This window comes from Dasypus novemcinctus, chromosome 19 (genome assembly GCF_030445035.2).
Source record: "Dasypus novemcinctus isolate mDasNov1 chromosome 19, mDasNov1.1.hap2, whole genome shotgun sequence".
In the NCBI taxonomy this organism is placed as follows: Eukaryota; Metazoa; Chordata; class Mammalia; order Cingulata; family Dasypodidae; genus Dasypus; species Dasypus novemcinctus.
Window position 1 is genome coordinate 71,207,830 of NC_080691.1, and position 23,170 is coordinate 71,230,999.

A 23,170-nucleotide genomic window follows, 5' to 3' on the forward strand; every position below is an offset into this window, starting at 1 on the left:
GCCCCACCTCCCGCCACCCTGCCCTCCGCTGCCTGGCGCCTCATGACTCCACCTGCGACAGGCTCAGACTGCCAGCAAGGAGCAGGGCCCTGTGGGGCTGCTATTTATAAACAAAAACCGCTGCGGCTCGCCATTCATCAGCAACGCAGGCAGACAGGGCTTTCCCTTCCTTCCACCACCCGTGGGAGCAGACAAGGAGGGGCCGTATGTGTGTCTGGGCGCAGCTCTCCTCACGCAGGGAGACAGCCAGCCCCACCCCTCTGCCTGAGCTGGCTCTGGGAACCCTGCCCTCTCTGGAGTCCCTGCTTTTCATGGATGGTCTCCCTGCCCTGTCCCTTGAAGCGCCCTTTGGGGCAGGGTTGCACAGCTCCATGGGGACAGGTGTGCCTTCTGGGCCCTAGAGTGCTTAGGGTGGCCCGGCAGAGCTGGAGTAGGCCCCGCTCACCTGCAGCATGTACTCGAACTGGTAGATGCAGAGCCCCAGCTCTGCCATGCTGGGCTTGAAGAGCTCCCGCAGCCGGTACTCCTGCATCAGCCGCACGAACACACAGAACGCCTCCTCCTCGGGCATCTGTGGGGATGGGGGGTGCGGTGCAGGGGACTTTGAGTGCGGGCCCAGGGCGGGGCCCGTGCTTGCGGCTTCCCTTCCATCTTGGTGTGCTTCGCATGGGGAGTTTGTTTCTCTTCCATTTATGCTTATTGCATGCTGGCTGTGCTAGGCAACCAGGCTGAGCCTTGCACTTTCTCCCTCGACCCTCACGACAGAGCTCTAAGGTCAATGTCTTCACTGTGGTGTTATTGATGGAAAACCTGAGGCTTCAGTAACCTGCTGAAGGCCACACAGAAGAACACAGCGGAGCTGGCATTTGAGCCCAGGTCTGGCCGATGCCAGAGCCCATGGTCTTGCCCACTCAGTGGAGACACCTTCCTTTCCACTTACGGCTGTCTCTTTTCTCCCCCTCCTAAGCCTTTTCTCTGGAGAAAATCCCCAGGACCCATAGATGTGACACTGGCTGACTGAAGACTCCCAGTCTAAGTTCCCTGTCCAACCTTGGGAGGTGACAGAGTTGGACCGCTTGCCTTCCAGCCCCTGTCTCTGCCCATGACCCAGCCAGGACAGGTGCCCAGCCCTGTGTCTATGAGCCCATTGGAGGTTTGGCATGGGCATTTTCAGAGACAAGAGGTGCTGCAGGGAGCAGCTAGGAGGATGCTGGATGGAGGGAACATGCTTTTGTCCTCTTGCCTGGAGGCTGAGCCTGGGGTGGGCTGCTGCTCGCCTTGAGCCTGGCCAGGGCCACCTACCTGCATTAGGAGTAGGCCCACGATGAAGGCGCTGCCCTGGCAGTAGCCTACCTCCCGGTCCACCAGGGAGTATGCCTGGAAGGAAACACACGCAGTGTCAGGGCAGGCTGGCAGATTTGGGAGCAGCTTCTCTGCGTTGGCCCTAGACGCACGGCCCGGGAGCATGAGACCTAGGAGGTGGGGAACAGGAACCCACTGCCCTCACCTTCATGACGTTGAAGAGGACCTCCTGGCCCAGGCTGTCCTGGCCCTTGAAGAACTCGTGCTCCGGGTAGGTGCGGGCAATGTCCCGGCGGATGAGTTTCTCACAGGGTGAGGACATCTTGAGCAGCTCGGAGTATTGGTTCTTGACTGGCATGTCTGTGGCACTGCACAGGAGCTGCCACACGATGGCCCGGAAGTGGTGCGGGATGCCCTTGCGGATCAGTTCCTGGGAACGGGGTGGGGAGTGGAAGGCCGGGGCTGGCCCCTGGCCCCATCGGCATTCACACCGCCTCCAGTCCACCCTCTGAACGGTGGCTGGCCCCCAACTTGTCCATGGCCCAGGGTTCATCTGGGCTAGTGCACACCAGATAGAGTCTGCAGTCCTTAACGTGTTGCCCTCAGTCCTTCTGGAACATAGCAGGGCAGGGCGCAAACAGAACGCGGGATGCTGAGGCTATGCACACAATGCCTGCTGATGCAGCCCCCTGCCCCCCACTTGGCAAGACACCTGGAAAGTGCCGGCCGATCTCCACTTCTGCCCCTTCACCCATGCTGGCCCCCGGCGGGCCCTGCCTCATCCTCCTCGTGGCTCTCACTGTAGTCCGCGACCACCTGGGGCCTCCCCGCTCTTTGGCCCTGCCTCTCTGCCCGGGCGCCCCCACAACCTTGAGCAGCTTCTCCTTTCTGCGCCGCCACTCCTCCCACTCATTGGCGATCCGTCCCCACAGGATCCACGTGTCCTCTTCCAGGTGGCTCAGGTTGGAGGAGGCCGAGGAGCTGGACACCAGCGAGGAGCCACTGTTCCGCCGGGAGCCATTCATGGAGCGCATGGACTTGGAGTCGGCTTCGAGGAGCCTGGGCAGGAAGGGCCACTGGAGTCATGCCAGGGCTGCGGGCACCTCCCTGCCCTGACCCGGGGGTGTCAGTGACTTTCTCGGGAGCCCGAGCCTGCCTCCTGGGGTCCCAGAGGACATGGAGGCTTGGAGATGTGGCACTGCTGCTGGGTCGCCTTAGCCAGCTACTGAACCTCTCTGAGCTTGAAGAGGCATCCTTCTTGGGTGTTCCCATTCTAAGCACCCTGTGTACTATTGGCTCATTTGATCTCCAAACCAGTTCTTTGTGAGGATGTGCTTCACAGACTGGCTGGGGATACACAGCTAGGGCAGGGCAGAGCCTGAGGAGGGATGTGGAAAGGCCCAACTCTGTGGCCTGAGCCTTTAGCCTCTTCCCTTCAATAAAGGCTCAGGGCATCATGGCGGATGCACTTGACTTCTCCAGGCCTTGGTCTCCTCCCCGGAACAGCGAGGACAGAGCTGCTCCCTTGGGGTTGGGAGGATGCAAAGAGATGTCAAGTGTTGGGTGGCAGCCGTTGTTTTTCCCAGGGCCTGGCCCAGCTCCGAGTCTGAAGGGGCACCCAGGGATGTCTGGGTTGGGCCCGACTGCACCCTGGGGCCCCTCCCCTCCTGCAGGCCCCAACTCACCGGTTCTGCTCTTCGAGTTTGGCCAGCAGCTCCAGCTCATCGGGGCTGAGGTTCTCAGAGTCTGAAGTGGGGGAGCAGGTGGGAGCTGACAGGGCCTCCTGGGATGAGGAGTCGGGGCTCAGAGTGGGGCTTGCCATGGTGGGTGGGCTTGTCAGCCGTGAGGCAAGGCCGGGTCACAGCTCTGTCTGGGGGAGGGAGACACATGTGGTCAGCCCTGGGGGGGACTCCCACCCTGTCCCTGCTGGCTCTGGGCCAGCTCAGCCTGTCTGTCCCCTCCCTGGACATTTCCTCACCCAGGCTTCCCACCTCTGGCCTGTCCACTCTGCACTTCCCCTCGCATCCCAGACAAATTGATAGCCACACCAACTCCTTCTGCTCGACTCTGGCTGCCTCCCTGCCTGGGTAGTCAGGGTGGATGCCTGGATGGAGGCAGGAGGACCCAAACTGTCCCGCTCTCCCTGGGCATGAAGGCCAAGGCTCGACTTAGCACCTGGAGGCTTCCGCAGGGTCTGGGGCAGAAACTCGAGGCCCAGGGACCCTGGGTGCAGCAGCCCTGCTCCGGAGGCCTTTTCTGACAGCCTTGTCTCCGTCCCCCACTGCGGCCAGCCGTGTGAGCCCAGCATCAGCATCTGACCTTCTCCATCTCATTAACCAAAGTGGGCTGCTGGCACAGCCAGAAGCGATTATTCTCTAATGTTAATTGTCTGTCACTGCCAAAGGCTGAAAGAGTTGACCCCCCTTCAGCTGGGAAGTCAGGGACACAGAGGTGCTGGGAAGTGTGCCCTGGTGGATGGAGTTAGAGCTGAGGGTTCTGACTGGCACCTGAACACTCCCTTTTCCTGCTCTCCTTGGGGGTGGTCTGGCTCTCTCGCCTTTTTCCAGCCTCGTGAGAGGCAGATCCACGCGGTGACAAAAGCCAAGGCTCCAAATGCCAATTGACCCCTGTCTGAAGTGGGGCTCCCCCTCAACCAGCTGTGTGACTTTGGACTGGCTGCTCTGCTTCTCTGAGCCTCTATAGACTAAGGAGCATCCAGGATGGTTGTGAAGGTGGTTGTGAAAACTCAGCATGCTCCTGCATACAAGGAGTTTAGAGCAGTGTCTGATACTTCATGTCTGTACCAGGAGCACTGACTATTATCATCTGCTCTGCACCCAGGGCTCCTGGGTCCTCCAAGTCCTGTGGGGGCAGCACTAGCAGGGTCGCCAGCACCCTGGAGGAGGTTTAAGGGTCGGGAGCAGTGGAGGGCAGAGAGGCTGGGACGGGGGAATGTGCTCCTTCTGCCCATGTATGTTTCTTCCTGGTGAGCCCAGTCTAGAACCGAGGGTCTGAAAAGACAACCCTGCTCCCTACACCTATTTCTGATGCCATCTTTATGCTTGCCCACGTTCTGGCACTTTCCATACAGGAACTCTGACAGCTGACCCAGCTCTGACAGCTCAGCCCTGAGAGGGAAACCCCGCCAGGTCCCCAGAGAAGAACATCTGGTCTCCCCGGCTGGCAGAGCAGTGCCAGCTCACATCTGCCTGGGCCCCCTCAGGTCACTGGACACGTTCCCGCTGCCAAAGTCTGATCTCCAAGCAATGCCTGAGGGCCCACGGCCAGCTGGCCTTGACCCTGGTCACACCCTTGATCCAGGCCCCCTTCCCCTGGGCTTCCCTGCCATGGTGGAGGGAGGCGCCATTTTTCTTTTACCCCTGGGGGCCCAGGAACCCCCTCCCTAGAAGCCTGTGGCTCCCTAGTGCCACTGGTTCTACTTTTGGCCCACAAGGGCTCTTCCGGTGCATCAGGCACTGAGGGCCCTGGCTTTGGGTGGCAGTTCTGGGCAGGGCAAGCAGGTCTTCCCACTGCCCAGCTGACCAGGGACCATCTGTCCCGAAGACTCAGCAAGTGGGTGCCACCTAACCAGGAGTTAATCATTCTCAAGAGGCTGTGGGGGCCGCTCCAGGGCCTTCTGCAGAGTCAAAGTCTGCAGGGGGCCAGGGCTGTGGATGAGAAATGCTGAACTGGAAGGATCTCTGGGCAGGGAGGGGCTGGGAAGGCAGGGAGTTTCTCAACAACAGGATTGGAAGGATGGTGAAAGGTGGTGGAGCCTTGTGACCACAGCTGGATTTGGGGAGCAGTGGGGGCTCTGAGGAAGAGATAGGTGGCTGGGGCAGGTGGGCTGGTGACTGTCCTCTCCTTGCTGAGTAGGGGGAACCCAAGGCTCAAAGAGCCAAGAGAATGGTTCAGCTCTGGGTTTCTGGAAAAAACAAACACTATTTATCATATACTAATATACATTTCATAATAAAATTTATTAAATACGTGGGGCTGAAATTTGTCATCAGAGAGGCAAGAACCTTCTGATCCCTCAGGAACTTTGACCTGACTGATCCACAGGCTTTTTAAACACTGCCCAGGGAAGCGGACTTGGCCCAATGGATAGGGCTTCCGTCTACCACATGGGAGGTCTGCAGTTCAAACCCTGGGCCTCCTTGACCCATGTGGAACTGGCCCATGAGCAGTGCTGATGAGTGCAAGGAGTGCTGTGCCATGCAGGGGTGTCCCCCGCATGGGGGAGCCCCACGCACAAGGAGTGCACCCCATAAGGAGAGCTGCCCAGTGTGAAAGAAAGTGCAGCCTGCCCAGGAATGGTGCCGCACACACGGAGAGCTGACACAACAAGATGATGCAACAAAAAGAAACACAGATTCCCAGTGCCGCTGATAAGGATAGAAGCGGTCACAGAAGAACACACAGTGAATGGACACAGAAAGCAGACAACTGGGAAGGAAGGGAAGAGAAATAAAATAAATAAATAAAAAAATAAACACTGCCCAGCCCTGGAAACCATCCATGCGTGTATGCACGTGCAAACATGTGCACACATGCTCAAACACACTTGCACACTTATACATTCACACCCACCTACACATACGTTCCCACATTCCCACTCACGTGTGTACACACTCATGTGTGTACACACACTCACTATCACTCTCCCACATTCTCACACTCACACATGCACCCATACACTTACCTTTTACACACTCACGTAGTCTTCTACACCCATGCCTCCACACTCACATACATTCACTCACACACTTACACTTAAACACCCATGTCCACATACACACACCCTTCCCTGCACTGACCAGACCTCACCACTCTCAGAATCAGGTTGGTGTGGGAGGGAGGCTGACTTGCAGCCACCGTCCTGGCTCTGAGCAGACCTGTGCCCCTCCAGGGGCAAGCTCCCTCCGACTCCACCATCTGTGCCTCAGCTACTCACTGAGGCCTGCTCTGGGCCAAGCACTGTCCCAGGCACTGGGGCGTGGGGTGGAATGGGGTGGCTGAGGCCCCACCTCACGGCACCTCCAGCACTCCACTCTTGATGGATGGGCACACAGACGTCGATGAAAGGTGGTTTCCTGAGTGCTGAGGGCCCCTGGCCTCAGAGATTCCATACCTGGGCTCTTTGGGCTGGCCTTCAGGCCTCTTAACAGCCTCATTTCCTATGCCCTTCACCTCTGCTCCACCCTCAGCCCCCCATTCTAGGGCCCACCCCTGACCCTGCCACAGGGGACATATCAGTCGCTGTCCACCCACTCCCCCTTCTGGGGGGTTCCTGGCCCCTGGAGACAGTGGGCCATCAAACCCTGCCCCTGCTGGTGGCCACAGCTTATGAATCTGTCTGGTTCTCTGTTCTACTGTGGTTCCCAGCCTTGAGCCTGGTATGCCGTAAGTCGATAAATATTTGTGGAATTGAATCCACCCTCCCACCCACTCGATATTTACTGTCTGCCTACTAGGGGCTGGGCACCATGCTAAGGGCTGAAGACTGGTGGGCAAAGACAGACACAGCCCCTACCCTTCCTGGAGCACATAGTGGGAAGAGACTGGGAAACAACCACCCAACTTTCTATTGCAGACTGAGATAAATGCTTGGAATAAAAGATAAGGAATGATGGAAAACAGCCTGGCAGTTTCTCCCAAAGTTCAGCTTAGAGTTACCATATGACCCAGCAATTCCACCCTGGGTGTGTACCCAAGAGGAATGAAAATATACTATCCACACAGACACTTGTACACGAGGGTTCACAGAAGTAGAGTTCACAAGTGCCCCCAAATGGAAACACCCCCAATGCCTATCAGCTGGTGAATGAATAAAACAAATGTGGTCTAGCCATACAATGGAATATTATTTATTCAGACATCAAAAGGAAGGGAAGGTGGATACATGCTAAGACATGGATGGACCTTGAAAGCATGATGCTCAGTGAAAGAAGTCAGACACAAACGGTCATATACTGTGTGATTTTTTCCATATGAAATGTCCAGAAGAGGCAAATCACAGATAAAGGAAATAAATTAGTGGTTGCCAGGGGCCGGGGAAGGGGGGAATTGAGGGGTGACTATTAATGGGAATAGGGTTTCTTTTTGGGGGTGATGAAAATGTTCTGGAATTAGATGGTGATAATGGTTGTACAACTTCGGGAATACACTAAAAACCACTGAATTGCTACATGAATTCTATCTCAAAAAAGAAAAAAGAAAAAAAAAAGATAGGGAAGGGGAGATGGTTGGGAGTGGGATGGGTGGGCTGGCAGAGGAACTGTGGTGTAGAAAAACTGTAGGTGTTTGGAAGCAAGGTGGGGGCATGGCTCTAGAAAAGGTAGGAGGGGTCTGAGGAGCCAGACTGGGCTTTTTAGGAAGACCCTCTGCCCCCCGCATGGAGATGCTGCTCAGACTCAATACTCTCACGACTTAAATTGCCTCTCGTCCTCCATGGGCCTGCCCATTTTGGTCCACTGGGGCCAGAGGCCTGGGATACTCTCCTCCCTCTCACGTTCCAGTTGAATCCACTATCCATATCTTGCTCCTTCCTGGCCTCTCCCCTCTGGCCCTGAGGCTGCTCTCTTAATGCCCCCCCTCACCTCCAGTCTGGGCCTAGGAAACACTCTCTGCCTTGGACTCTCTGACCCTTTCAATGCCCTGCCCAGGCCACCAGGGCTGGGAAAGAATGCAGCTCTAACCATGTCACTCACTTGCCCCAAACCCTTTCGCTGCACCCCATTCCAAGACAGAGCCCAAACACCTTTGCATGGTACCCACAGTGCTGCCAGCCTTGCCTTCTCCCCTACTTCTCAGTCTGCCCCTCCCCAAGTCCTCCAGGCACACCTGCTTTTTCCTGCCTGGGTCACTGCACATGCTGCTTCCACTGTTCTCCAAGACCTGGTTTGAGCATTTACTTTCTGTGAAATCTTTCCTGTCAATCTCCGCCTTGCCCAGTGTCCTGGTTCATTCTTCTCCTTCTCTCTCCTTGAACGTACCTTCTTCCTCTCAGCCCCTCCCCAACACACATTATGAGTGATCTGAGTGCAAGCAGGGTCTATCATCTTCATTTGTCCTTCCAAGCCCCTAATACAGCATATGGCATACAGTAGGTCTTTAATAAATGTGTATTGAATGAATGAAGATGGAAATTTCTTTTCTTTCCCCCCCAAAAAAATACTGTCTGCCCCACCCTCCATCTCTCCTTTCTACTCTACTTTCTGTCTCTGTGAACTAAGACCAAAGTTTCTGTGCTACTCAGCCAGGTGGTCAAGGTCAGCTTCAGCAGAGGTAAGTCATATTGGTTGCCTGGACCCTGGATACGGTGTGTTGAGAAGGGCATGTTGCCTCTGTGGTATTCCTCCCAAGGACATATAACCCTAGTCTAGCCATGAGAAAAATATCAGGCAAATTCCAATACAGGGGGCCTTCCACAGAACACCTAACTTGTGCTCTTCAAGACTGTCAAGGTGGGAAAAGTTTCTATGTTCCCATAATTCAAAAGAAAAAAGGAGGAACTGAAGAGACAATGACGATTAAATGCAATACATGATCCTGGATGGATCTAGCAAGGGAGGGAAAAAGGCACCAAGGAACCTTACTGGGACATTTGAAAAAAAAACTGGAATATAGACTGTAAGCTTTATAGCAATGTTAAGTTTCTTGAACTTGATAACTGCACTTAATGTGGTCACATAAGTGAATGCCCTTCTTCTTAGGAAATGTACATGGCTTTTGCTGTGTTAAACGTTTAAGGAGAATGATGTATGAAACCTACACTCAAGTGTTTAGAAAATGGATTGATGGGTATGGAATGATAGAATGCTAGATAGACAGATATGGAAAACAAGTTAAAATTGATGGATCTGGGTATCTGGGGGGTTAGGGTGTGTTGGAGTTCTCTGTACAGGGTTTGTATTATTTTTGTAAATGTCCTATAATTTTGAACATATTTCAAAATAAAATTTTTTTAAACTGTCAAGGTCATCAAAAATAAGGAAAGTCTGAGAAAATGTCACAGCCCAGAGAGCCTAAAGGGATGTGAGGACTGACTGGCATGTGGGATCCTAGGTGGGGTCCTGGGACAGAAAAAAGAGACTAGGGAAAACCTGAGGAAACCGGAGTCAAATGTGGACTTTAGTTAATAATAACGTTCAAATAATGGACAAAGGGTATGGGGAAAGGCAGGAAGAGATGAGAAGTGGAGGCGTCTTCGGGACATGGAGCTGCCCTGGATGGTGCTTCAGAGGTAATCACCGGACATTGTAAATCCTCACAGGGCCTACATGATGGAATAGAGGAGAGTATGGGCCATGATGTGAACCAATGTATATGAGGTGCAGAGGTGCCCAAAGATGTACTTACCAAATCCAATGGATGTGTCATGATGATGGGAATGAGTGTTGTTGGGGGGGGGGGGAGAGGGGGGGTGGGGGGGTGGGGTTGAATGGGACCTCACATATATATTTTTAATGTAATATTATTACAAAGTCAATAAAAAATAAAAAAATTAAAAAAAAAAATAATAACGTTCAATATTGGTCCAATTGTAAAAAATGATGTAAGATGTTAATACTGGAAGGGGCGGGGTGTAAGGTACATGGGAACCCTACTCTCTTCACAATTTTTCTGTAAATCTAAAACTGTTCTAAATAACAAAGTCTATTAAAACATTAAAAAAGGTCTGTGTCAGTAGCAACAGAAAAGGAAAAGACAGCTGAAACACAGAAGGGCCTTAGCAAGCAGAGGGCCACTCACTGGGTCCCCAGACTAGGCTGTTGGGGAACAAGGATCCGAACTTGGCTTTCTTGCTCCACCGCCTCCGCTCTAAATCATTCTGCTGCACTGCCACACTCTCTGCATTCTTTTACTTTAGAAATAATATACAGAAAATGCCAAGTGCAGTAGACACTCGGTAAATTGCAGTCAACTGTTTTTCAATGGGGACAGCGAGTGAGCACGCACACGCCATCTTTCAGAGCTTGGTGTTCTCACAGGCAGGGAATAAAGATCCCAGGTTTCCTTTGAATTTTGGCTCCCAACCCTGTGCAGTTCCTGGCTTCTGATCTCCCACCTCTAACGATTACCAGGAGAACAGACCCATTTCTCAATCTGAAGCCTTGAAAGATACCCTGTGATGCCAATTTGCCCAGCCTAACAGGTGATCTGTCCTGGCTGGCTCTGACTCCTGGAGAAGTGGCAAAGGTGGCAAAGGGTGGGCAACCGCAGGCAAGCTGCCCCTCATATGCCAAGGACACAGCTGGAATTCAGAGGTCACCACCTTGCCTCCTCTGGTTCCCAGTAATAGCTGCTCTTCTGGGCTGTTCCAGGATGTTTCCATATCCAGGGAACTTCCACGACTTTCCTGGAGTCTGGGGAACTGATCCCAGCTCTCTTGGCCCCAGGGAGGGCATTCAGAGCCAGCAGCTTGGGCTCCAAGCCTTCTCCTACCATTTCTATCTTTGTGACCTTGGGTATGATGTATTTTGCCTTAGTCTGAAAGAAGGGCTAATGACAGGTTTTGTTGGGAGGAATAAAGGAGCTAAAACCTGTAAAGTGCTTAAAAGAGGACCTGGTCCCTAATATTTATTCCTTCCTGGATGGTAATCTCTGTAAGGGCAGGGGTTAGGTCTGTCTAGCTCCCTACTGGATCCCCAAATTCTGGCATGCCATCAGGCACTCAATATTTGTGGAATAAATCTCCCCTCCTCAGCAGGTCTGCCCCCTAAGCAGCCTCCCTGCTTAAAGACTAAACAGAGTAAAATTATAACCATCATTATTGGTGATAGCAGCTGCAGGAGCAAAAACCTTCAGGCTAAAATCTGAGGGGTGGACCGTTATGAGCCGTGGAATCCTTCTTGACGTAAAAAAAAAAAAAAAAAAAAGGTTTACCACCTGCATCCTACTTCTCTCTGCCATGGTAAGAGGTCCATTCCAGGCAAATCCCTCATTTCTCTGCATTTTAGTGTCCCTGAGAAGGACAAAGGAAAGCTGTTAAAGCTTTCCAGAGGCAGGTGGCTGGCCGTGGTCCTTGGCCCTTTCAAGACCAGCAGGGTGTCTTTTCTGCTGCCCTAGCAAGTTGTAAAGCCTTGCTGGGTCAGAGGGCAGGGTGAGGTGGGGTCAGCCCTGCGTGCGGGAGCTCTCTGAGGAAGGTGGGTCAGGCCTCTTTCTGTGCAAGAGCTGCTCTCTTCTCCAGGCTGGAATGGGGAAGACTCAGCTCTGAAAACTAAACAAGTATTAGTTGAGCATCTCCTATGTGCCTTGAACTTGCCTGGGACAAAACTGTGAACCAAAGAGACAGGTGCCCTGCCCTCATGGGGCTCGCAGACAGATGTGGGAGACAACTCCATGAAATAATCTCACAGAACCATCATGGCACACTGAGAAATGAAAGAAAAATGTGGGCCCATCATGCCAACAGGGCCTTTGAAATCTCCCTTGAAGGGATACGTCTCTTTCCTGGCACCCCCTCTGTTCTCCTAACTAACCTCCCTCTTCCTACCGCCCCTCTGTCCAATGGTGCTTCTTGCTTGGCTTCTCGAACAGGTATGCTGCACACTTCCCAAGTTCTTCTGATTATAGAACTCTTTGGTCAGGGAGTGTCCCCCAGGGGCACAGAGATCTATAGGATGAAGCACACCAAATGAGGCACCCTTCCCCGAATGCACCACACTTGTTTCTGCGTCCTGGGCCTGGAACCAAGCACATCCGCTGCCTAGAACACCCTTCCCTGCCATGCCTGCCTGGTGAGCCCCTCTCCCCCTCCTGGACCAGGTCCCTGTATCATCCCAGCTCCACCATCTCAATCAACCCAGGAAGGTACCAGGCCCTTTTCTGTGCTCCTCCAGAAGACTGCCCATCATTCTGTCTGATACCTCCACCACAGCAGGCAGCAGGATGGGATGGTAAGAGGCTGCCCAGTAATCCTGCTTCTGCTAGGTTGTTTGAGGACTAAATGAGATAATATGCAAATGGCACTTGGCACAGTGTCAAGCATGTGAGACTAGCCCATCAGTATGCACTACTGGTTTCAGCTCTTGTCTTGTGATCTTGAGCGGGTCTACAGAGGCAGGACAGAGACCAGTTTACAGCCTTCATGCTCCAGCATGTGACTCAGTTGCTGGCACATGGGGGGAGGGGCTGCATCTATGGACAATCAGCATCGACATTCTGCATGAGGAAAATGGAGCATGCACTCCTCCTTGCACTCCAGCACCTACCAAAGGGCACACACAAACATGCAGCCCCGAAGACCTCGTCAAGGGTCAAACCACATGGGTATCGTTCAGGAGCCCTGTCCAGGGCCTTCCTGGGTTTTCCTAAGTAGTTCATGGTTCTGTCCTGGGGAGCCTTCCTCCCACGCTTCGTCCATACAGAGTTCCACGTGGTGAGGCTGTGGAGTTTAGCTCCTGTGTGCCGTGTGACCTTGTCGGCCACTCCTCCAGCAGGTGCAAAGGATAAACCTCTCTTACCCAGCATCAGACAGGGGAGCAGCCCCTCATCCCTGTGCCCTTCAGTCCCCCTGGAGGTCCTTGTGTGGCCACAAATCCTATAACAGACCATCCTCATCCTACTGGCTCCAATTCCAGCCAGCTTCCTGAGATGAAGCTCAGCCAGGGAGAACTGGCCACTGATTGGGTGAGGCCTCGTCCAAATTACAACTAGGAGATCACTAGGGTGGTCAGAGATTCTGTACCCCCAGAGGGGGGACTGTCCTCACAGACCCAACTGTCCCCTCCCACACGGTGCCCAGAGAACTTCAGAGCTACATCCTGATCTCCCGGACATGCCTGCAGTACAAAGTTCTGTGCTAAGGATCTATCTCCCCATTTGCCAGATGGGAAAGTTGAGGCACTGAGGAGAGATGAGCTTTCAGCTAGGGTGGCTCAGATTCACTGCTGAATATCTACCATGAAGCCCAGGCTGGTGAGGAATCTGGGGCTTTGCAGGCAGGATCATGTTCAGAAGACCCCAGATGAATGAGTGTCAGGCTGTGCTGCAGCTGTGCTGGGGCTGTGCTGGGCTGGTCTGAGCTGATTCCACACGGGGTTTGCCCTTCCCCCTGCAGTCCCAGCCACAGCGTCTCGCCAGTTCTGTGTCTCTGCTCTCTGTCTCACCTCCATCACTGTGCCGGGGTCAAGCCACCTGCAATTCCTTCCAAACCAACCACCGTCGACCCCAGGAGACCAGGAGAGGCCACAGGCTGGGCAGAAGCACCAGCACAACCCAGAAAGACCCACAAAGCTGGGTCCCCGAGCTCTGTCACAGCCTGGCTGAGGACAAAATGAAGCAGTCTGCTCACGCATGTTCTTTCTGAGCCTCTTCATTACATTTTTTCCCCCTACTGAAAATATTCTTTAACAAAGACATGCCTGCTCTGGCAGGCCCAAACCCAGCCCCACAGGGTCCCAAATGCCAGGATAGCAGGAATCCGTTTCCTTTCGGCAAAACACGTCCACCATGGGTGAGAGAATTCTTGGGGCCACCAGGAGCCAGCCCCAGTGAGCAGCCTGGACGGCGGTGCTGGCTCTGCTCTCTGAGGCCAGCAGGCACTGTGGGGTCAGGACACTGGTCCTACCAGTCTGGCCAGAGTTCAGGATGGGGAACCCTTCCCTGCTTTCCACCTTCCCCCTGCAGCGGGTGGCATAAATTAGTGGGTAGGCAGTGGCTCCTTTCAGGACACTTTGATGTAGGAGGGAGAGTGAGCGTCCTTTCCTTTGAAGAAGGGCAAAGCAGCAGACATGGAGCAAGAGGCTTGGGGCAGGAGCTGACAGGGGTGCTGGGTGATGTTGGGTCCCTGCCACCCTTAAGGGCCTCGAAATTGGGCCCAGCTCAGGGAGGTTGGTGTGCTGAGACAGGCTGGCTGGGACCTGTTAGGGGCTTCTCAAGGGAAGGGCCTGGGCAGGTGGGGTCTGGGTTGGTTTGTGGAAGTGCTGAGGAGTTCCCAGGTGTGGGTGTCTGTGTATGGGAGGATAGGTGTCCCAACTCCTAAGTTTCTCTGTGTGTGCTGGGGAGGGTGGGGGCTCCTGGTTTCTGTGTGTTGGGGAGCCAGCATGACAGTGTGAGTTGTTGGCGTCTCCTGGGTGTCCCTCTGTGTGAGAACTGGAGGCTCCCAGACCAGAGTGTGGGTCTGGGGGTGCAGGGGGGCTCCTCAGGTCTAAGCATGTGGGGAGGGGAGATTTTCAGTAAACCCAGATGGAGATGGGCCAGGGTCCCAGGTGTGGGGGGCTCCTGGAGTGTCCTGGGAGGAAGCCGAGGAATGATTTTTTAGGGGCGCCCTTGGGCACGGGGGATGGCTGGGGTGGGAGATGGGCCAGCTGGCTGAGGGGAGACCTGGGAGGGGGGTTCAGAGGGGAGGGGCGGGTCCCAAGGCTGATCTCCTGGCGGGGTTGGTGGAGGCAGGTCTGGCGACAGGGGTCCTGGACCTGAGGGAGACCCTAGTGGGAGGGGGCGGGTCTGCGGGGTGGGGGCTGGGGGGACCCCGAGGGTCAGCAGAAGGGTGGGCGGGGGTCATAGGCCTGCCGGGGCCTCCAGGGGGGAGAGAGGGCGGAAGAGGGGGGATCGGGAGCTGGGTGGGCTGGGAAGGCTGGGGGCTCCTGCTGCGGGGTCCCCAGCGGCCCAAGTCCGGGTCTCGTACGGTCCCCGCGGGCCGCAGCGCCCGGGAGGCCCGGCCCGCGCCGCCCTACCTGGGCCGAGCGCGCCGCCATCGCCGTGCCGAGCCTCGCCGTCCCGGGCCGCGCCGCCGGATCCCCGCCGCGCCGTCCGCCCCGCAGCCCCGGCCCGGCCCCCCTCAGCCGTCCCCGGGGACCGCGGCCGCAGCCGGCTCCCCCGCTGCCATTTCACCCGCTGACAGGAGTGCTGCCCCGCCCCCGAGGCCCAGCCAGCCAATTCACCGCCCCCAGGCGCGAGGCTCCGCCCCGCACCCAGGAGTGACGGCATGTCTGGCCAATCGGTGGCCATTCCGTGAGGAGGGCCCTGGCTACTGTCAGAAGGTTGCCGCCTCTTGGGAGAAAAGCGAACGGAAATTAGGGAAGCAGTGAGGGACAGTCAACTTTACCTATCAGAGTGAAGAACCCTGTTGACCATACCTGATAGGGCCAATAGCAAGGAAAGAGGGGTGTGTCTCTGCGGGAAGGCTGCGGGCCTGAGGAAAGCCAGCCAGAAGTAGCCAAGCTTTTGGCACTGAGCCCCGCCTAGAGTCGGGCTTCCTGCCCAATAAGGAAACGTCTTGAGACGTCCATTATTAGCGCCTCTCAAACCTCGGCGGTGGCAACTGTAGGGGCGTGGTAAAGAAGATTGACACCTAGCGAGCCAATGGCAATGAAGGAGGGAGGTGAAATGACACTCTCTCACCAATGGTATCTTGAAGTTGGTGTGAGGTTAGCTTTCTGGGAGTGGGGCTTGAAGTTGGGCTTGAATGAAATGGAGGCGGGGCTAAAAGAGGGCGGGCCCTAGGTACCCGATGGGGCAGGGTCAGACAAGGGAGGGGTCTGAGAAGGGTCGTTGCCAGAAAATCCCTAAGGCCCAAGGGGAGATGACCCGACCTCCTCCTCTCCGAGCCCAGGACAGTGTTGGGGGCGGGGCGGTTGGGGTGGGGGTGGGGTCTCACCAAAAACTGGGGCCCGTCCCGTGCCCTTGTCTAGCCCGAGTAAAGTGTCCAATCTGTGGCTCACAATGCCTTGTGTTCCCCTTTAAAAGCTCTGATGTCGCTAAATTGTCACTGGGGCCACCTGCTCCAGACTGAGCTCCTAGGGGAGAGGGCTGTGCAGGACCTACGTCAGCTCTCCCGGGGTCTCCAGCCTTGCCTAGCAGGGGCCCGGCACGTGGTAACTACTCACAAATGTTTGATGAATGAATGAATCAATGAATGGTAGGCTCAAGACTCTTAACAGGTAAGTGAAGGTTGGGGGCCTCTCAGGCCGGGGAAGGACTGGAGGCAGTTACCTCTGCAGAAAGATGATTCCACCCCAAGATACAGGGACGGGGCCCAGGAGGGGGCGTGGCAGAGCAGGACTCAGCCACAGAAGAGTGGGTAGCATTACCGTGGTTAGAATTGGGCTGAAAATAGGAAGGCAGAAAGAGGAGGAAGTCTGAGTCACGTCAGGACCTTCTAAGACCTGAGGCTTTGGTCTAGGGTGCAATGTCTGACATCCATCCAGATCTCCTACTTTGGTCCATCTCTCTGTCCCTGCCTACACTTTCTGTGCCCCTGTCTACACACTGGCCCTGCCTACACTCGGCTCTTGTCTATGCTTTCTCTTTCCCTGTCTACCCTGGTGCTATATCCACTCTCTCTGGTCCTGTCGACATTTTCTGCCCCATCTATTCCCTTCCTAGCAACTGTCTACACACTCTGGTTCTGTGTTTTTCTCTCTACACTCTCTGCCTCTATATGCTTTGCCTTTCTCCCCCTTTCTGTCTAGCCTGCATTTGTTAAAATTCTGGAACTGTTAAGAAAAGCCTAAGTTCTGAAAACTTGGGTGGTAAAAATAAATATAATGCATTCCTTCCCCTCCCCACATTTCCATACCACCCATTAGACACACTTAAACACACACTCACACACACACGTCTTTATCTCCCTCCCTTTACAGTCATGTTATATGCTAGGCATTTTGGAGTCCTGACAAAATCACAAAGCGACTTTGGCTTTGCATAGGGTGAAGCTGAAGGGAATCTCACTGACAGACATTTCCCCTGATTCCCAGGGCCCTGAGAGGGCCTGGGAGAGGCCATAGACCCCATGGACATGGTTAATGATGGGATGCAGCAGGGTGTTAAGTCAGAAGGGCCCTAGACTGTGGTGGAATCCAAGCAACCGGCAAGGGGGTGATCCCTGAGGCTGAGCTGCACATGGTCCCTCAGTGAGGGGGACCAAGGAGCCAGGACAAGATCTAAAGTCCTGGGGTTTGCCCCACTATACAAGTGATCTCTTCGGGAAAGAACAATCTCTGAGCCACAGTTTCACAGGAACAGAAAACCCCAGGGCCTCTCGTCCTATAGTAGTAGCCAGCTTCTGGGAAACAGAGAAGTGTGGGGAGGCTCAGAGCTGGGTGGGGTGTGGAGTGCAGCTAGATAATGATCAGGACCAGTTTTAGGGGACATGCAAGGGAGAAGAGGCAGCTGGTATCTGGAGAATAAAATCAGCATAAGGAAAATGCACAGGACATGAGGACCCTCTCATTCTCACACTACTATTTTGACACAAAGGATGCTTTCATTCTGGCAACACTTTGATTCCATTTTTATCAGCACAACTTTTGAAAAAGACATTTCAACCATAAACTGCATTTGAACAGTTGAATTCCTGGATCACTTTTCTATGCACTTAAACCATTTCCAAACTTTTCCATTTTCATTTTTGGTTGAACTCTTTTTTACCAGGAACATTTGCTTCCCATGGGATTTTGACAGTGAACATTTGAATTGTTTATCAGGTTGCTTTGTTCAAGTTTTACCAACTATAGATTCTACCATTGTGATTTTTTTGGTGTATGTGGTTGTCATTTCTTCTTCTTTTTATTTTATTTGTGTCTTAACTTTTAAAATATTACATTAAAAAAATATGAGGTCCCCATATACCCCCACCCCCCTCACCCCACTGTCATTTCTTCTTAGCCAAATTTTGTATGTTTAAATTTGATTAAAAGACTCTTCTGTTAATGCTTAGCCAATAACATATTTCCTCAAGCAAGAATATTTTTTATCTAGACTAATCTTTGGACTCAAGGCTCTTTGGTTAGGAATGCTGATCAACATAGACTTGGAGCTCATACTTTATCTCACAAGTAGCACAAAAGGCCACCAAATTTGTAGCTCCTTACATCAAGAGGTGGGATTTTCCCTTACTACTTGAATCTGGACTGGCTTGGTGACTTATTCTGACCAACAGAAGACATCAGAAATGCAGAGCTAGTTCTGAGAATGGGCCTAAGAAGCCTTGCAGCATCTGTTCTTACTGCCCTCATCATCATGTGAACAAGCCTGGGCTAGCCTGGAATGAGAGGCCCATGGTACAGTCAACTTGTGGCCTCAACCTCCAGCCATGAATGAGGCTATGCATTCAAGTTTTCTACGCTACATAGCAAACCTCCCCAGAACTTCCCGGCCTAAAATAGCAACCATTTTCAATATGTTCATGAATTCTGGGGGTCAATTTTTTTGTTAGCTAGGCTGCCAAGATACCATATACTAGAAAAGGGTTGGATTTTACAATGGGGATTTATTTGCTTTCAAACTCATAGTTCTGAAGCCATGAAATTGTCCAAATCAAGGCTCATCAGGCAATGTTTTCTCTCTGAAGACCAGCTAGGGGTGATCTTGGACTCTTCTATCATATGGCCAGGCACAATGGCAGTGTCTGCTGGTCTCTCCTCTTCTGGGCCTCATTGCTTCAGCTTCCTGCTTCAGTGATTTTCTCTCAGTTCCTGGGGCTTTTTTTCTCTGTTTCTCTCCATATTCATCCCACTTATAAAGAACTTCAGTAAGAGGATTAAGACCCATGCTGGGTCATGCCTCAATGAAGTAGTCTAATCAAAAGGCCCTTAACTGAAGTAATCTAATCAAAAGGTCCTGCCCATAATAGGTTCACACAGGAATGGATAAGGACATGATTTTTCTGGGGTCCATAAAAGCCTCAAACTACTGCAGTCAGGAATTTGGGCAGGGAACACCAAGGATGGCTTGTCTCTGCTCCATAATGTCCAGGATTTCAGCTGGGAAGACTTGAACGGCTGGGGATACTTCAAGGGGCTGGGTGGGGTTGATTATCTGGGGGCTTCTCCATTCACATGTCTGACTACTGAACTGGGATGACTCAGATGGCTGGGGTTTCATTGGGTCTCTCTGAGGAACCCTGTGTATGGTCTCTCCATATGACATCTCCAGCCTGGCAGCCTCAAGATTGTAAGACTTCTTACATGATATCTCAAGGCTCTAGGAATGAGTCTTTCAGAAAACAAGTCAGAAGCTGCATGGTCCTTATTATCTAGACTTGAAGTCATATAACATTGCTTCTGTTATACTGTATTGGTTGAAGCAGTCCAACCCTGCCCAGATTTAAGGGAAAGGGGCTTAGACCTCACCACTCAGTGCAAACATTGTCAAAGTATTTTCAGCTATGTTTTAAAACTTCTACAGCATCCAAGAGTAGCCAGCCTTGGCCAAACTACCAGGTGACCACAGATACATAAATGAGCCCAGCTGAGCTTAACCCAAATTCTTGAACCACAACATTGAAACCTAAATAAATTGTTGTTTCCAACCATTCGTATTGGGGGCAGTTTTTTATGCAGCAATAGCTAATTGGTACATCTTCACAGGTACATAGCATTTGCCAAGCTAACTCCTTCCTGGAGTCCTACAAGGTAATGCAAATGAGCAGACCCAAGACCTCTGGAGTGCAGTCCCTCCCTGTCTGCATTAACCCCACAGTCCTCTACCCCTGGTTTTTCCTACCATGACTTCTACCCATCCCACTGCTCCTTGAAGAATCTCAACAACCCATGATTAGAATCCCTGAACATAATAAATCGTGTTGAATTCAAACAATCCATAGTTATCCCATTCTCAGACCATACAACTGACTCCACAATTTTACAAATATTATGTGAACATCTACTATATATCATTAGCATCCAAAACACTGGATAAATGATGGTTAACATGTACAAAGGGGTATCTGCTCTCATATAATTTATATTCTGTTGGGGCATGGTAAGTAGCTTCTACGATGGCCCCAGAGGTTTCTTTCTCCTGGTATTTATGGACTTGTATAATCCTCTTCTTTGAGTAACTTCTATCTAACCAATAGAACACCTCAACATTAAGGAAATGTCACTTGTGTGATACATTACAAAAGATTCTGACTTCCATCTTGCTGGCAGACTCTCTCCCTTGATGGCTTTCATTACGTAAGTTTTCATGTTGGAGAGGCTCATGTGGCAAGGAACTGCAGGAATTCTCTGGCTAACAGCCAGCTAGAAACTGAGGCCCTCTTTACAACACCTTCCAAAGAACTGACTTCTATTAGAAACCATGTAAATTATCTTGGAAGTGAATCCTTCCCCGGTTGAGCCTTCAGATAAAACCTGGTAGGTGTGGGCAGACACAAAATGGAGGAGTAGGACATTCTATAGCTCACTCCCTCCAGCAGAAAAATGAATGAGCTGGAAAAAGAAATTGGAACTAACTAAGCGGTAACCATATTGGACACTTAGAACAACTAAGGAGGTGCCAAATGAAGGGAGAGGCTGCTGAACTTTCAAGCTTTCATAAAAGGAGGCATGGCGAGCCAGCCTCAGTTCCTCAGCTGCATGGCGACAGCTGTGGAAACAGCAACCCAGATTCCAGGAGCAGCCAGTGGAGGTCAGGACTGGCAGAGGAAACCTTCTCCTTCAATAAGTTGGAGGTCCAAGTTGAGCTGGTCTGGCGTATCCCTGAGGGACTGGTGTAGATGCTAGTCTTGGTTTCACCCCCCTTAGCTGCAGTAGGTTCTGGCTTCCCACCAGCATCTACTGGGACTTAATGAGGTAGTGAACCTTTTTGTTGTTGTTGTATTCTTTCCTTCTTTCCTTCCTTCCCTTTCTTTTCTTTCTTCCTTCTCTCCCACCCCCTTTTTTTCCCGCCCACCCTCCCTCTCTTCCTTTCCTTTTTTCTTTCTTTCCCTGGAAGATCCTTGATGGGCCAGCTGGGATATTAGTCTTGGTTTTGGCCCTCTCAATAGAAACAGCATCCACAAGGAGATTTGGAGAGGCAGTTGCACCTATTTGTGCTTGTTTTGTTTGCTTGTTTTTATTTATTTTTCTTCTTTTTTGGACGGGTGGATTCCTGCAGGGACAGTGAAAATGCTGCCTTTGGCTTTGTCCCTCCCCACTGGCATCCATCAGGAGACTTGGGGAGGCAGTTTACACTTTGGAGCAGTGGTCTGGTGGACTGGAGTAGGAGACAACATTTCCAGCATGACCACAATATAATATGAAGATTGTCTAGTTCTCAAAAAAAACAAAACAAAACAAAAAAAAACTGCAAACATATAAGTACGCAGACCCAGACATGGGAAAAGAATAATTTGACAAACTATCATGGAGAAAACCCCATCATGGAATGTCTATTCAAAGACCTTAGATCAACGCTCTTAATTAGGATCAATGAACTAAGGGAAAGCATTGACAAAAAACTAAAGTAAATCAGGAGAATTATAAATGAAAAAAAATGAGAATTTCAATGATTAAATATTCTGGTGGTTTGAAGCTGTATGAACCCCCTGAAAAACATATTCTTAAGTTTAATCTATTCTTGTGGGTGGGAACCCATTTTAAGTGGGACCTTTCGATGAGATTACTTCAGTTAAGATGTGGCCCACCTCAATCAGGATATGTCTTGATCCTATTACTGGAATCTTTTATAAGTGGAGTAAAATTCAGACACAGAGAGAGAAAGCCACAGGAAGCAAGAAGCAGAAACAGAACCTGGAAAAGAAGGAAGCAACTAGGAGATGCTACTGGGTGTCTTGCCATGTGACAAAAAACCAAGAACCAAAGATCACTGGTAGCCAGCATCAGAACCATAGTCTTTGGGAAGAAACAATCACCTTGATGGCATCTTTTTTTTTTTTTTAAAAGATTTATTTATTTATTTAATTCCCCCCCCCCACCCCGGTTGTCTGTTCTCTGTGTCTATTTGCTGCGTCTTGTTTCTTTGTCTGCTTCTGTTGTCATCAGCGGCACAGGAAGTGTGGGCGGCGCCATTCCTGGGCAGGCTGCACTGTCTTTTGCGCTGGGCGGCTCTCCTATGGGCGCACTCCTTTCTGCACTTTCTTTCGTGCTGGGCGGCTCCCCTGAGGCGCACTCCTTTCGCGTGGGGCTTCCCTACGTGGGGGACACCCCTGTGTGGCACTGCACTCCTTGCGCGCATCAGCACTGCGCATGGACCAGCTCCACACGGGTCAAGGAGACCTGGGGTTTGAACCGCGGACCTCCCATGTGGTAGACGGACGCCCTAACCACTGGGCCAAGTCTGTTTCCCCTTGATGGCATCTTGATTTGGACTTTTTCCCAGCCTCAAAACTGCAAGTGAAAAATTCCCATTATTTAATTTGACCCATGTCATGATATTTGCTTGAGCAATCTAGGAAATGAAAGTAGATATAACTTATAAAGAGGAACCAAATGGAAATTCTGGACCTGAAAAGTACAATAAATAAAATAAAAAAATTCAATAGAATGCTCCAACAGCAGATTGGAGCAGTCAGAAGAAAGGATCAGCAAACTTGAAGGTAAGACAATTGCTATTATCCATTCTGAGGAATAGAAAGAAAAAAAGAATGAAGAAAAACAAACAGAGCTTGAAAAACTTGTGGAATACCATCAAGCATACCAACATATGCATCATAGGATTTCCAGAAGAAGAAGAAGACAGGGGAGAAAGAAAGAAATAAAATATTTTGATAAATAATGGCTGGAAACTCACAAATCTGATGAAAAACATGAATATACATATCCAAGAATATCAGTGAACTCCAAGCAGGATAAACTCATAGAGCTCCACATTAAGGCACATAGTTAAACTGTCAAAACCCAAAGACAGAGAGAGAACTTTGAAAACAGCTATAGAGAAGCAACATATTTTGCATAAATGATTCTCAATAAGATTAACGTCTGAGTTTTCATTAGAAACAACGGACACCAGAAGGCAGTGGAGCAGCATACTTAAAGTGCTGAAAGAAAAGAAAATCTGTCAGCTAAGAATGTTGCATCTGGCAAAATTGTCCTTCAAAAATGAGAGAGAAAGCAAGACAGTTATAAAGAACAAAAGCTGAGGGAACTCATTACCATAAGACCTGCCTACAAGAAATGCTGAAGGAAATGTT

General features: G+C 51.5%; 1 protein-coding gene across 4 annotated transcripts in view; it reads right to left on the minus strand.

Moving 5' to 3' along the window:
- EVI5L (ecotropic viral integration site 5 like) overlaps nt 1–23,170 on the minus strand; it is a 51,047-nt gene that overhangs the window by 14,190 nt on the left and 13,687 nt on the right. For 2 of the 4 annotated variants that reach the window (XM_004484179.4, XM_004484178.4), the window contains exons 1-6: nt 14,988–15,149; nt 2,988–3,172; nt 2,172–2,361; nt 1,508–1,732; nt 1,303–1,377; nt 446–571 (exon numbers count right to left, since the gene is read on the minus strand). In XM_004484179.4, coding sequence (XP_004484236.2) covers nt 446–571; nt 1,303–1,377; nt 1,508–1,732; nt 2,172–2,361; nt 2,988–3,124 — 753 coding nt within the window. In that variant the 5' untranslated portion in view covers nt 3,125–3,172; nt 14,988–15,149. Of the gene's footprint in view, nt 1–445; nt 572–1,302; nt 1,378–1,507; nt 1,733–2,171; nt 2,362–2,987; nt 3,173–14,987; nt 15,150–23,170 lie in introns of those variants that run through there. The other 2 variants (XM_058281905.2, XM_058281906.2) reach the window with 1 other exon arrangement.